General features: G+C 43.0%; 1 protein-coding gene and 1 long non-coding RNA gene across 2 annotated transcripts in view; one reads left to right on the forward strand and one right to left on the reverse strand.

Annotated features, from left to right (window-relative positions):
- STAB2 (stabilin 2) overlaps positions 1 to 12,829 on the reverse strand; it is a 167,785-nt gene that overhangs the window by 82,448 nt on the left and 72,508 nt on the right. Inside the window, exons 24-30 of the mRNA XM_040234847.1 lie at positions 12,699 to 12,792; positions 11,654 to 11,812; positions 7,617 to 7,712; positions 5,898 to 5,993; positions 3,222 to 3,269; positions 1,589 to 1,725; positions 1,038 to 1,152 (exon numbers count right to left, since the gene is read on the reverse strand). Coding sequence (XP_040090781.1) covers positions 1,038 to 1,152; positions 1,589 to 1,725; positions 3,222 to 3,269; positions 5,898 to 5,993; positions 7,617 to 7,712; positions 11,654 to 11,812; positions 12,699 to 12,792 — 745 coding nt within the window. The remainder of the gene's footprint in view (positions 1 to 1,037; positions 1,153 to 1,588; positions 1,726 to 3,221; positions 3,270 to 5,897; positions 5,994 to 7,616; positions 7,713 to 11,653; positions 11,813 to 12,698; positions 12,793 to 12,829) is intronic.
- On the forward strand, positions 798 to 10,720 carry LOC120858654. Its single transcript, XR_005719923.1, has 3 exons — positions 798 to 807; positions 4,911 to 4,922; positions 10,643 to 10,720. It is a non-coding gene; the product is annotated as an uncharacterized LOC120858654 (long non-coding RNA).

Genomic DNA, 12,829 nt, shown 5'->3' on the forward strand with positions numbered 1-12,829 from the left:
TTGTGCCTTTGATAGTTACCTCCTCTAATTCACAGGTCTTAATTGATTTACTTCTGAAGCTACAACCCTGGGATGAACCTTCCCAAGGTGAGTGTTCAGTTAATGCTTGTTCAGAGAGTCAATGATTTAAAACACTAGTGGAAAACCACCCATTGACTGATATATGCAAGTAAGGTTCTAGAATTATTGTAATAAAATGTAGAGAGACCATGCGGCCCTATATAACTCTTTTATACTTTCTAAAAGGACTATTCTGATGAAGCACATATGTTTATGTAATAACTAAATAGATAGAACCTTTTCACAGCACCATTGCTGATGGGTAGGAAGGCAGAAATGCTTTAGAGCTGCAATTCTAGAGCATTCTGACCTTGGCCCACAGTCCATTGATGGGGTAGTTCTCACTTCCCAGTAGACCCTCTATCCTCATTTTGTGCAGTTCATAGAAAGAGCTTTAAATCACCACAGAAAACCGAATCCAAGTCCTTGAAATGCTGTAGAAAATGCCAGAAGGTGAGCATCTATAGGGCTCCCCTCTTCCTGTGCACTATCCTGTCTCCAGCACTCTGATCAGTTCCTGACATACAGTAGGTGTTCAGTAAACATCTGCAGACTGACTGACTGACGCTAACTTAGTATAATATTGTAGTGATCTCTAATGATTCAATCAGTAGGTTACCAATAACAAGTTCTTAGCCACACATAAAAATCCAAGTTGTGAAACTCCACTGCCTTCACTCAGAAGAAGTGAAATATTTGTCTTTCTGGATCAGTCTGTGGTCTAATAGAAGAGCCTATGGCCAATCAGTGGGCAGAGAGCCTCATTTTATAGGAGCCCTGCTATACAGTAACTCTGTGAGTATATGTATCAATATATGTTGATAGTTGTTGAAGCTGGGTGATGCCTACCATGGAGGTTTATTCTCTATCTATTTTTGCTCATGTTCAGAAATTTCCATAACATAAAAACTTCACAGTACAATATGAACATATGTCACAAGTTTCCATTGAACAGACCCAATACGGTGCTCTCTCACCCCATCTGCCTTCACCAGGTGGAGGAAGTTGCCCTGCAAAGATGTTGCCAGCATGTCAGAAGGTGACAGGGCCTGCAGATCAGCAACTCCGTATGTGCCCAGTAGCGTATGGTACCTATAACAATAGTCCATAAGGGCTGTAATGAGGTATTGATGCTTGAGACAGTGGTGGTGGGAGTAGTTAAGAGGGTAGGTTCTGGAGCCAGACTACCAGGTTCAAACTCTCCCCTTGAAACTATTGGCCACGGCCTCTGGGGTCAGTTATTTAATCACTCTGTGCCTTGGTTTCCACATCTGTAAAATGGGAATAATTATAATGTCTATTTCACAGAGAGGATTAACTAGGTTGTATGTAAAGTCAGTTAGCACAGAGTTGGCTGTCAGTCATGTTGACTACTTCCAGCCTGGGGGAAGGAGCGGGGGCAGGGGCAGTCCTAGAACATGTTCAGTTGCCAGGAACTGAAGGCCCAGGGGGCCCACCTCCACTGCACTTCATTCACATTGATGCTAGTAAGTAAGACATTGTGAAGAACAAAATACATAATACCTACTTTATGAGGACGGGGATGTTGCTCTTGGTCAACCAAAAGGCTTTCTCTTCTTGGTCCATGTCCGCAATGGCTTGTCGGGAGGGCACAAGGACAGTAAGGTTTGAGGTGGTCGACAGCAGGTGTTGGAGGGAAGCATTCTGAATCCCAGAAGGAAAAGAAAGTGGCCTGACTCATGTCAGAGGACAAACGGGGCTGACTTAATCCTTGGCAGAAGTCCAATATCCCATGTGATATCGTTTCAGAGATGCTGGGAAGATCCTAGGGATTCCTTTCCCAAATCCATCCCACCTACTGACTGATGCCTCCACATTCCTTCTGAGACTCATTACTTTTATTTAAATGTGTGAGCCTTGACAAAAGGTTTATCTTCCTAATCAGGCCGCACTTCAAATCCTTATCAGTCATTCACCCTTTAGTGTAAACGAACAGGCAGAGAACAGTCTTGACAGGATCATGTATGTATGTGTATGTGCACACGTGTGTGCAGAGACCCTGAGAATCCTTGGATGCCTAATAAGGATGGTAGGAACATGCCAGAAACATTTTCAGCAAGAGAGAGAGACTGCAGGCCTGAAATCAAATCTATTTGCCTAGAGGTATTAAAAGTTCTGGGTAGAAGCTGTGATGGGCTTATGTTTAACAACTGGCTCTCCAGAAAAACAAACAAACAAACAAACAAACAAAAGCCCTGGTTTGCAGTGCTTGCTGATTTCTGTGGTGTAACTTCTCCCATCATGGCTGATTTCTAGCCGCCATCACGACAGCATCGCAAGAGGGGCTGGGAAAGCTGTGCTCTTGCGAGCTGGGATGAGTGGGATACAGCACACCACAGGCAAACTCATGCGTGTGAGGTGGGTCCTACGGAAATCAGCACCTGCTGTAGGGCCCTCCTCTCCCACATGATGGGAGTCAGAGATACCCCATGTGGAAGCAACAGGAAGCTGTCCTGGAGTGGCTGCTGACCACACACTGCGTATCTTGGCACCTGTCTTCTTAAATGGGACTAAACACTTGTCACAATAGCTGCTGAACCTGCCACCTTGGGCCACTTGGGCAAAGATGACAGAGATTCAGACAACTGGGGATGCTGGAGATCAGATTCTTGGTTTTAGAACTTTCCAAGGGAGAGGGGACAGTTTCTCAGGACATGTTGGGCTGAGGGCAAAACCCACATGAAGTGTGCTAGGATTGCAGCTATAAATGCCAAATCTAACTTGGGGAATTACTAATGATGAATCATATTGAGTTTGTAAAAAGACATTTTTCAATGAAGAATGAAGCCATACATATATATTTAGGTTGGTTGAAAAGTCGATCATCCCAGCTTATCCTAGACTAGAAGTACTGAGCCCTGGTTGCATGCTAGAATCACCTGTAAGGTTCCTGATATACACGGATGCCCAGGTCAAACCTCTGCCAATCAGATCAGAGCATCTGGGGGTGGCAGCCTAGGTATGGCTATTGAAAGACGTGTGTTCCACATGGTTCTAAAGTGGACTCAGGGCTGAGAACCACTGCTCTAGACAACTGCCTTCCCTCCCCCTCTAGCTGCATTTTCAGTCTTCTATTACATGCGGTCTGTATCTCTAAAATTATATATATTTCCAATCCTATTTTCAACAAAGGTACTCACATTTATCCACTGGTTAAATACAGCTGCAGCGGAGAGAAAGGACAATTCCTTATTCATTTCATGTAAGAGAGGGAGGAGAGAGAACAGAGGAGGATCAGTGAGAGGCATGTCAGGGCAGCTCTGGGCATCGTCCTTGCCAGCCTTGCCCGTCGACATGAATGATGCCCAGGCTGGAGGAATCCCCATGTTGCCAGAGCCATGCAGTTTCTTTCATGCTTATTGGCTCAAATTATCTTCTATATTCAAGGTAAAGGAGTATTTCCAGAAAATTCAAATGAAACAACAACTTCAAGTTTGTCCAAATCTGTATTTTGGTTTCAAGGACATGGCCACCCAGCCCCTCAGAAAGGTCACAGAGCTCAGTAAACTGCCCGCTTTCAGAACCAGCATTGAGCAGGGCCTTGGGACATGGAACCAAACCACCTGGGTTTTCTTTCTGGTTCAGCCATTTTGTAGTTCCTTAGGTTAGGGATCCCTAACCTCTGTGATCTAATGCCCGATTCTCTGAGTGGAGCTGATGTAATAATAATAGAAATAAAGTGCATAATAAATGTAACATGCTTGAATCATCCTGAAACCATCCCTCTATTCCCAGTTTGTGGAAAACCTGTCTTCCACAAAACTGGTCCCTAGAGCCAAAAAGGTTGGGGGCTGCTGCTTTAGGCAAGTTACTTCATCTCTCTGGGCCTCAATGTTCCCAGCTGTAAAACAGGGATGACCAAAGTTCTGACTGTTTGGGTTGATGTGGCAGTTGGAAAGTTTAATATTTAAAGTGCTTAGAATAGAGGCTGGCATGTAGGACACAGTAAGTTTTAGCTATTATTTCTAACTTATCCACCATGGGGTTTGTTAATGAACATATATACTGAACCATCACAATTGGCACCAGGTTGGAGTGAGGGAGGCTGTAAGATATGAAAGAGAAAAGCTGGCCCCTGACCTTATGCAACTTATAGCTGATTTGGGGACTTTAAGATTTGAAAAGATAACCCAGAATGCTAGTAGATTAGTGACATTTCAAGGTGTGATAGAGTAAGGAAAGCTCTGGACTTTGAGTTTAAAAAGGCTGGGTTCAGTTCCTGGGTCTGCCATTTACCAGCTGTATGATCTTGGGCTTAACCTCTCTGAGAATGCAAGAACATAATCTGAATAATGATTATGATGACACCTTGCTCCTGGGATTATGAACATTACATGCATTAATGTATGTGAAAACATTTTAAGAACTATTGAACACCACGAAAATGGCAATAACAATTATTAAGTGCAAATTTACCAAAAGACAATATATCTCAGAGCTGTCTTAACTACTTTTTGAAAGTAGTTGAGGTTATTGAGTAAGTTGGTAAACCCTGGTTAAAAAGTAAACCAGTTTAGTAAGTGATACAAGAACTGAGATGCTCGAATAATCCCTTCAGGGAGAGGAGGGTGCAAGCTGGAACTGAACTCAGGGGAGAAAGACCCAAGGCTGGGTCTGTGGTGGAGGGGAACAGAGCTGGTGTTGAGCTGGGAAGACGACAGCTCTGGTAAAATTGTTGGAAGCAAACTGAGTTGAGGCCCTGTGAGGTCCTTGCAGAGCCAGGGGGAGGACTTGGACTTGATCTTGTTTCCCCTGGGAGGAGAGGAGCATTGTGAGAGTGGGATTTTAGAGTTCTAAAATTTTAGGGAGTGTGGCCATGGACAGTGTAGAGAAAATGTGGGGTTCAAGCTCCATGGTATGGGTGTCAGGAGATGAGCCTAATGGGACGAAGAGGAGAAACAGGTGCAGTGAAGGGTGGGAAGGACCCTGATAGGCAGGGCAGCCATGGTCAGAGGCTGCAGCCGTCAAAGAGCATGTTAGGGCAGGCACAGCCCTGGCACTGTGAGACCAGTGGTGCCCATTGAGAGGAGGCGCAGGAACCAAACTCCAGTGAGCTGAGCAAAAAGCGAGTGAGGAGAATATTCACCAACTTACTTTCTCATTTCAAAAGATCTTTATGAACAGTAGGAATGAAGTAGGAAACATGACGAAGACCTGCCCTCCAGAGGCGATAGTCCAGTGGGGTGTGTCCTATATTGACAGATTGTGCTGAAGGTTAAGTGCTGGGCTCTGCATGTAGACAGCTGATGAGGTGAGGAAAGTTTGCTTAGGCTCTCAGTTTCCTCATCAATAAAATGGGCACAATAACAGCATAAGGCCAGAGTGTTGTGATGAGGTTTAAATGAAGTGCAGCAGCATGTTAAGGATTTAGTAAGATGCCTGGTACACAGAAGGTGCATACAGGTGCACACACACATACCCTAGATAGGGGTAAGCACAGCATGTTCTGAATACCTATAGAGGGCCTACAACCTGGACAGGATTGCCCAGGAACTCAGCAGGTGCCTGTTATTTGCTTGTTTGGGAAGTCTGGGACTGGAAAGAGGCAGAATGGTAAGAAAGAGAAGTCAAGACTGCTTTGGTACACGGAAGTTGCCAAATAAAAGTTCCCTCCCTTCAATTTGTAGAAAATTTGTGACCCATAGAACACATATGCCATTTGTGAGAAGTTGCTTGTTTCAGATAGAATCTCCTGGAGCACATGATTGGAAGAGCACTTTAAAGGCATCCTAGCCAAGAGTGTTTGTCTTTTTCTTTTAAACTGGAAGATTTTTGTCTTTATGATTCTGTCCTGAAGTTGCTCTCAGAGGACTTACCACTGCAGCATTTCCATAGCACAGAACGCCGTCTCCTTCATAGCCCTCTTGGCAAACACAACTCCAGATGCCGGAGGAAGTAAGCTGACAGGTTGCCTGATACAAAGGAGATGAGAGAAATGATCTGCTTTCCTAAATAAAGCATTAGATCTGAGATGTACCTGTGAATATTTGGGCTCTGTCTACAGTGAAATTCAGGGCTGAAAGATTGCTGGAAGTAACCCACAGGCCCTCAGCCCTTCCTGCAGGTTTGGTTTACCTCTTATGAAATCACAATTAGATTCTTTTCATCCCTGTTGAGGTTTAGTGAGCAGAAATCAGGACACATGGTTAATGTGAATTTCAGATAAACAAAGAGGCTTTATATGTATACGTATGTCCCATATACTATTTGGGGGCATGCTTGTGCTGGAAAAGAATTCACTGTGTATCTGAAATTCAAATTTAACTAGGTGTCCTGCACTTTATCTGGCAATGCTATGCTCATTCTTCCACACCTTGGAATGAAGTGGAAGTTCCAATAACCTCTCATGTTTGGAATACCAGGGCTTAGTCAGCCTTAAATTAAGACTGTTGGAGTTTCTTCAGCTTTGTGAAGTGCTCTTATGACGCTTGGGTAACAGATACTTTAGGGACATCTCCTCCCATTTTTTTCTTCTTTGAAAATCATCCACCTCCCATATACTAGGGCTGGGTCTGGTAGTCCTGCTCATGTCATCCTACTCCCTGGCAAGCACTGACTGGTTCATGTGTGGACACCTGGACCCAGCTGCGCTGGAACCTTTCTGGTCCAGACCCTGGTCAGATCCTTTCTCTTATGAGTAAGAATTAGGACACGGGATGCTGTTGAGTTAGTGGGCATCACTGGTAGATGTCCCTCTAAGAACGGGGAGTCAGATATTCCAAGATGCAAAAAACTGTACTTAAATTTGAGAGAACAAGACAGAGACAGAGAGTAAGTAAAAGCACAGGGAATAGCAAAATGAGAAACTGTATGGTCTCAGAGGATTGACGGAAAAAGCTGCCTTGATCCTGATTCTAAGCCCTTGGGAAGTTTTGTAATTCCTGCCTATGGAACTACCCTGGGGGCATACATCCAACAAAGTCCTCTTTTGCTTAAGTTGAGTTTTGTGGATTCTGCTATTTGCAACCAAAAGCATTGTGACTAAGGGTTTTCATCGGTTCTGATGCTGGGTGCTTAGTGCTGTTCTCTTAAAAATCCGACCATGACCAGCTCTAACATCTGGGCCTGCTTTTCCCTAATTTAAACACAAGGCTCAACTTATCCTTGAATGGGCATTTTCACCAGTAATTTGGGTTAAACTCTGTTATGACGTTCAAAATAGGAATCTAGTCTGTTGATTTAGAATTGGCAGATTTAGCAAATAAAAATACCAAGAACGAATTTTAGATAAGTCATGAATAATTTTTTGTTTAGATCTATCCTATATAATATTTGGGTCATGCTTGTCCTGAAGGATTGTCATTTATTTGAAATTCAGATTTAGCTGGGAATCTTCTCTGGCAATTGTGTGTTGATTCTTCCATGCTTTGGAATGGAGAGAAATTTGCAATAATTACTCACATTCTGCTTAGGGACTCCCTTTGGGAGTAAGAGAGATTTTGTTCATTACTGGGCCCAGGTAAAATATAACCCAAACTTCTTTCTTTCTCAAGTAATCGTTTTAAAGTACTAATGAGAAAAATCAAGTAACTCACCAGTGGGTGACATTTCTCAGTCTGTTCTAAGCATGATGTTATTGGTTCACAGTCAATCCCATTGCCTCGAAATCCTTTCTTGCACTCACATTCATTCTGTCATTCCAAGAGCAAAGTAAAAGAGATTATTGAAAACAACAGAATTTCATACCTTGCCCTCTCACAGCACCAAGAAATGAACTATGGAAACCATGGCTGTTTGGCCCTTTTAGAGAACACCAGTAGTGTCTTTGTTACACTTCTGACTCCAGAGCTATTGGTCTCCCCCCATTCTATGTTACATTTCCCAGTCTAAAGCTCCTTGTTACTTTCCTTTCTAAAAAACCTTTAAAAATGTTTTAAAACTTTAAATTTTGTATTGGAGTAGGGCTGATTAACAATGTGATAGTTTCAGGTGGACAACAAAGGGACTCAGCCGTAGGGACAAATGTCTCCACTCTCCCCCAAACTCCCCATCCAGGCTGCCGCATAACATTGAGCAGTGCTTCCTGTGCTATACAGTAGGTTCTTGCTGGTTGTTACTTCCTTTTTGAATTCCTTACCCTAGAGGGACCATATGGAGATTTGTCTCAGAGAGACCCTAAAGAACATTCCACAGAAAAAATTGGCCCCTTCACCTAGGAGGGAAAGATGAAGTAAGTTATGAGGCATCTACTTGGTAGAAATCCATGCACAAGGCCACACTGTGTAATTTTGAACAGTCATCCCCTCTGAGCAGGCAGATCTGAGTAAGGAAGGTACCATCTCTTTGTGAACAACACTTGGCAAGTGACTCAGCAGGTAGACAGTTTCATCATGCAAAAAAAAACAAAAAAAATGTCCCTCTTCTTCTGGGGAGGTTTGGGTCTACACCAGGGTCCACACCTTGGTAAGCAGGGTGCAGGCTGGGTTTCAGCCCCAGTTTGCCCCATAGGCTGGATCCTTTGTGTAGCATATAAACTACAAGGAAGCAGCGGCCCCGATCATGCAGTTATTAAAGATGATAGTGATGGGTTGTATGACAAAATGGGGAGATGTCTGTGCTAAGTACAGAACAGGAACCAAACAAAAATGTAATGGATTGTAACAATGGAGAGGAAAATAAAAAACTCTGCATTAAAAAGATCAGAAGGAAAAAATACATCGGCACACAAATGGTGACTGCGGGTACACTGTGAATGGTGTTAATTTTTCTCTTCACTTTTATTTTCCCAAATGTCTTCCAACATTATTTCGAAGTTAAAAAACTTAATTTAAAAAGAAGTAATCATTTCAGCAAACAGAGGTACTTAGTGACCATCATGGAACCAGCAATGAACCTGGAGGCTGCTTTCACTGAAGAGAGGAAGAGAAAGCATACCAAGTAAGCAAGAAGAATCCGATCTTTAACAAACACTGGGAACAAGAGATGCTGTAAGTTTTATGGATGAAGTGGCACATGAGATGCTTCTGTGATGAAGACCACAGCTGTTCAGAGGAGAGGGGATGAGCTGGGAAGATTCTTCTGGGAAGTGTGGATGGACCTTAAGAGAGGGTGGGAGGAGTGGAGAGCCCATGTAAACTGAGGTCACATGTTAGAGAAAAAAGAACAGAGGTGGGAAAGCAGGAGCTTTTGATTGGAGGAGGTTTACTGAGGGACTGATCTAGAGAGTGGTTACATTTAGAGGTGATACAAGACGACCCACTAAGTTGTGGGAAGAAATGAACAGAACCTTTATTTATGAATTTTCATCTTTAAGGGTTTAAGTACTATTTGCTGTGTATGTTTATAAGGTAAATTGGGTATCTTATATATAAATATATGCTCATTTATATATGTAAATATATGCTCATCTATACAACTTTACAAGTTAGGGCAAGACCTTATCAACAAGAGTGTTTAATCTTCTTGGGGTAGCACCTTCCTGCACCCCCAAGACTAATATGTTGACCCCCAGATGGTCTGTCTTTTAAAGTAAACATTCATGGTAATTAGGACTTTTGCCTATTTGGAATATTTACAAGATTTCAAAGCAACTAGTAACATTACTGAGGGCAATCCTAGATACGGCCTATTTTATTTCTTACGTTACACCATAAAAAGTCCTTTCTCTTCCTCCATCACCCCCATTAGAAATTTTTCATATTTGTCTGCAGAAAGGATGATAGAGCAGAAGGAAACAGATACTATTACAGGTTGAATTGTGTCCCTCCCCAGCCCTCCTCATTCTTATGTAGAAGTTCTGACTCCCAGCAACTCAGAATGTAACCTTATTGGAAAAAGGATTGTTAAGATGAATTAATTAAGATGAGGTCACACTGGAGCAAGGTGGGTCCCTAATCCAGCATGATTGGTGTCATTACAGAAAGAGAACATTTGCACATAGGCAGGCACAGAGGGAGAAGGTCATGTGAACATGAAGGCAGAGATCAGGATGACGCATGTGTGAGCCAAGGAACACCAAGAGGCATGGAGTGGATTCATCATCACGGCTCTTAAAGGGAACCAAACCTGCTGACACCATGATCTTGGACCTCGAGTCTCCCATACTGTGAGACAATACAATGTTGTTGCTCTATGACATCCAGTTAGTGATATTTTGTGACAGCAGTCTTAGCAAACTAATACTGATACCAAGAAATTGTTTTCCTCCCATGAGTGCAATGTGGCAACTCTGGTGAGTCCAAAACGAATGGAATTGTTGGTCAAATGCTTGGCAAGGGATAAGAATGCAGTGAGTTCTTTTATGATTAGGACTTGTTTATGGCTACAATCATGATACAATTGTCATCACCTCCCTTGGAGTGAAATTAATTCCTAAGAAGTAGCTCATTCTGCCTCAGTGTCCCTTAAATGAGGTTAAGTAAAAGTGATCAACAAACTGTAGACTGTTACAGAGAAATACAGAGTGTCAAGGGTGGTGACCAAGGGGGAAGTTCCGGAGTCAGACTGTCTGGGTGTGAATTTCACACCACAGTTTGGTTTTTGTGTAACATGAGCAAAGTATGTAACTTCTCCATGCCTCAGTCTCCTTTTTAATGTAATAGTACCTGTATGGTAGCAAAAGCAAAAAAAAGCAAGTGGGATTACATCAAATGAAAAACCTTCTGTATAGCAAAGGAAAGCAACAATAAAATGAAAAGGAAACTTATGCGATGGGAGAAAATAGTTACAAATCATAATCTGTTATGATTTTAAAAAATGGGTAAACGATCTGAACAGACATTTTGCCAAAGATGACATATAGATAACCAATAAGTACATGAAAAGATGCTCGACATCACTGATAATCAGAGAAATGCACATCGAAACCACAATGAGGTATCTCATCTCATATCTGTAAGAAAAGCTATCATGAAAAAGACAAGAAATAATAAAGCGTTGGTGAGGATGTGAAGAAAAGGAATCCTTGTGCACTGTTGGTATGAATGCAAATTGGTGCAGTCACTTTGGAAAATAGTATGGAGTTTCCTCAAAAAAGTTAAAAACAGAACTACCATATGTTCCAGCAATTCCACTTCTGGATATTTGTCTGAAAAATATGAAAACACTGTCTTGATAGGATATATGCACCCCCATGTTCATTGCAGCATTATTTACAATAGCCAAGACATGGAAGCAACCGGACCATCCACAGATGAATGGATAAAGAATATGTAGGGTATGTATACATTAGAGTACTATTCGGCCAAAGAAAGAGTGAAATCCTGCCATTTGTAACAGCATGGATGGACCTTGAGGACATTATGCTAAGTGAAACAGGTGAGAAAAAGACAAACAACATATGATCTCATGTATATGAGGAATCTAAAAAACAAACAAACAAAACCAAGCTCATAGATATGGAGAACAGATTGGTGGCTGCCAGAGGTGGGGTGTGGGTGAATGGGATCAAAAGGTAAAAGAAAATATACTACTTAGTCACAGGTTTGTTGTGACAATTAACTCCTTCCCACTGTTACAAATGATTAAAGAGCTGCAGTAAGTTCTAGCCAGAGTACTTCTGTGTTTAGAGAAAAAAAGAAAATCCACTGCAGGAATCGCGTACCCTCTTTGCCCTCCACCTCATTATGCCTACCTGCCCGGGGCCTACATACAAGCAGGTCGCACTGTGGTGGCAGCCTCCAGTACTGGGCAGCAAGCAAGGGTTGATCTCTGAGCAATCTCTTCCATCCCCGGTCCATCCCTGACGGCATACGCAGGTGTGGGTCCCTCTGCCAGTTCTGATGCATTCTGCCTACAAGAGGAAAAGCAGCAACAAAGCCTCTGAAACGCCAGGCCAGTCACATGATCGTGAGTGCAAAAGAAGGACTTCCAGAGGTCCCCTGAAGAGGTATATATTTGCATGGAGTACAAAGGAAATGATTAAAATACACACTTGCAATGAGATTGATGGAAAAGCTAAGATGATTTAAAGAACAAATTGGCTTGTCGTTGACCAGCTAATGGCCAGCATTGCTAACATCACTGCCATTTATTGAGTCAGGGACAGTTCTGAATGTTTTGCTGGTGTAAGCCTTCATCTTGAGAAAGGTACTGTGATTATCTCTAATACAGATAAGGGAACTGAGGCTCAGAGGAGCTAAGTGACTTGCCCAAGGTCACACAGCCATGAAGAGGCATAAACCCAGGTATAGAGGATGTTTTAACCCAAGCTCCTGTCTGTATGAGTTCCAGGCCTTTTAGGGTGACACCAGGAGGCTGAAGGACAGAGTGAGAAGTGCAAGGAGAGCTGTGCAGATGAGGCTGAGTGGGTGGGGCTTGTCCAAAGGCAGTCTGGAGAGTCGGGCAAGGCACTTGCATCTGATTTCACCATCAGAGCCAGGGGAAGTTCCTGAAGGGGTTTCAGCATGTGGGGGAGACAGGATCTGATCCACTCTGGCTGTGGCTATAAGAAGCAGCAGGGACCACAGTAATTAAACTGTAGGGAAGAGTCCTGGACCCCCAGCACGTGTGGATTTCAGAAGTGGAGGGTCACAGAAAGCACCTGGCACCATCTTTAAAATGCAGGGTTCAAGCAACTATGCCTCATGCCATGAAGTCATTCAACACTGCCTTTGGAAGGCCTTCCTTCAGGATTTCCTAAAATAACCGGCAGCCTGGAGATAAAGAGCAATACTCACATAGCGGCTGCAGCCCCCCGGGGTTGATCCTGAACAAGGGTCCATCTCCACACAGAAGCTTCCATCTCCTTCGTATCCTGGTTTGCAAACACAGCTGCAAAGAAGAGTGAGCACACAGTCGGCCCCAGAAA

The sequence above is a fragment of the Oryx dammah genome, unplaced genomic scaffold (genome assembly GCF_014754425.2).
Source record: "Oryx dammah isolate SB20612 unplaced genomic scaffold, SCBI_Odam_1.1 HiC_scaffold_29, whole genome shotgun sequence".
Lineage (NCBI taxonomy): Eukaryota > Metazoa > Chordata > Mammalia > Artiodactyla > Bovidae > Oryx > Oryx dammah.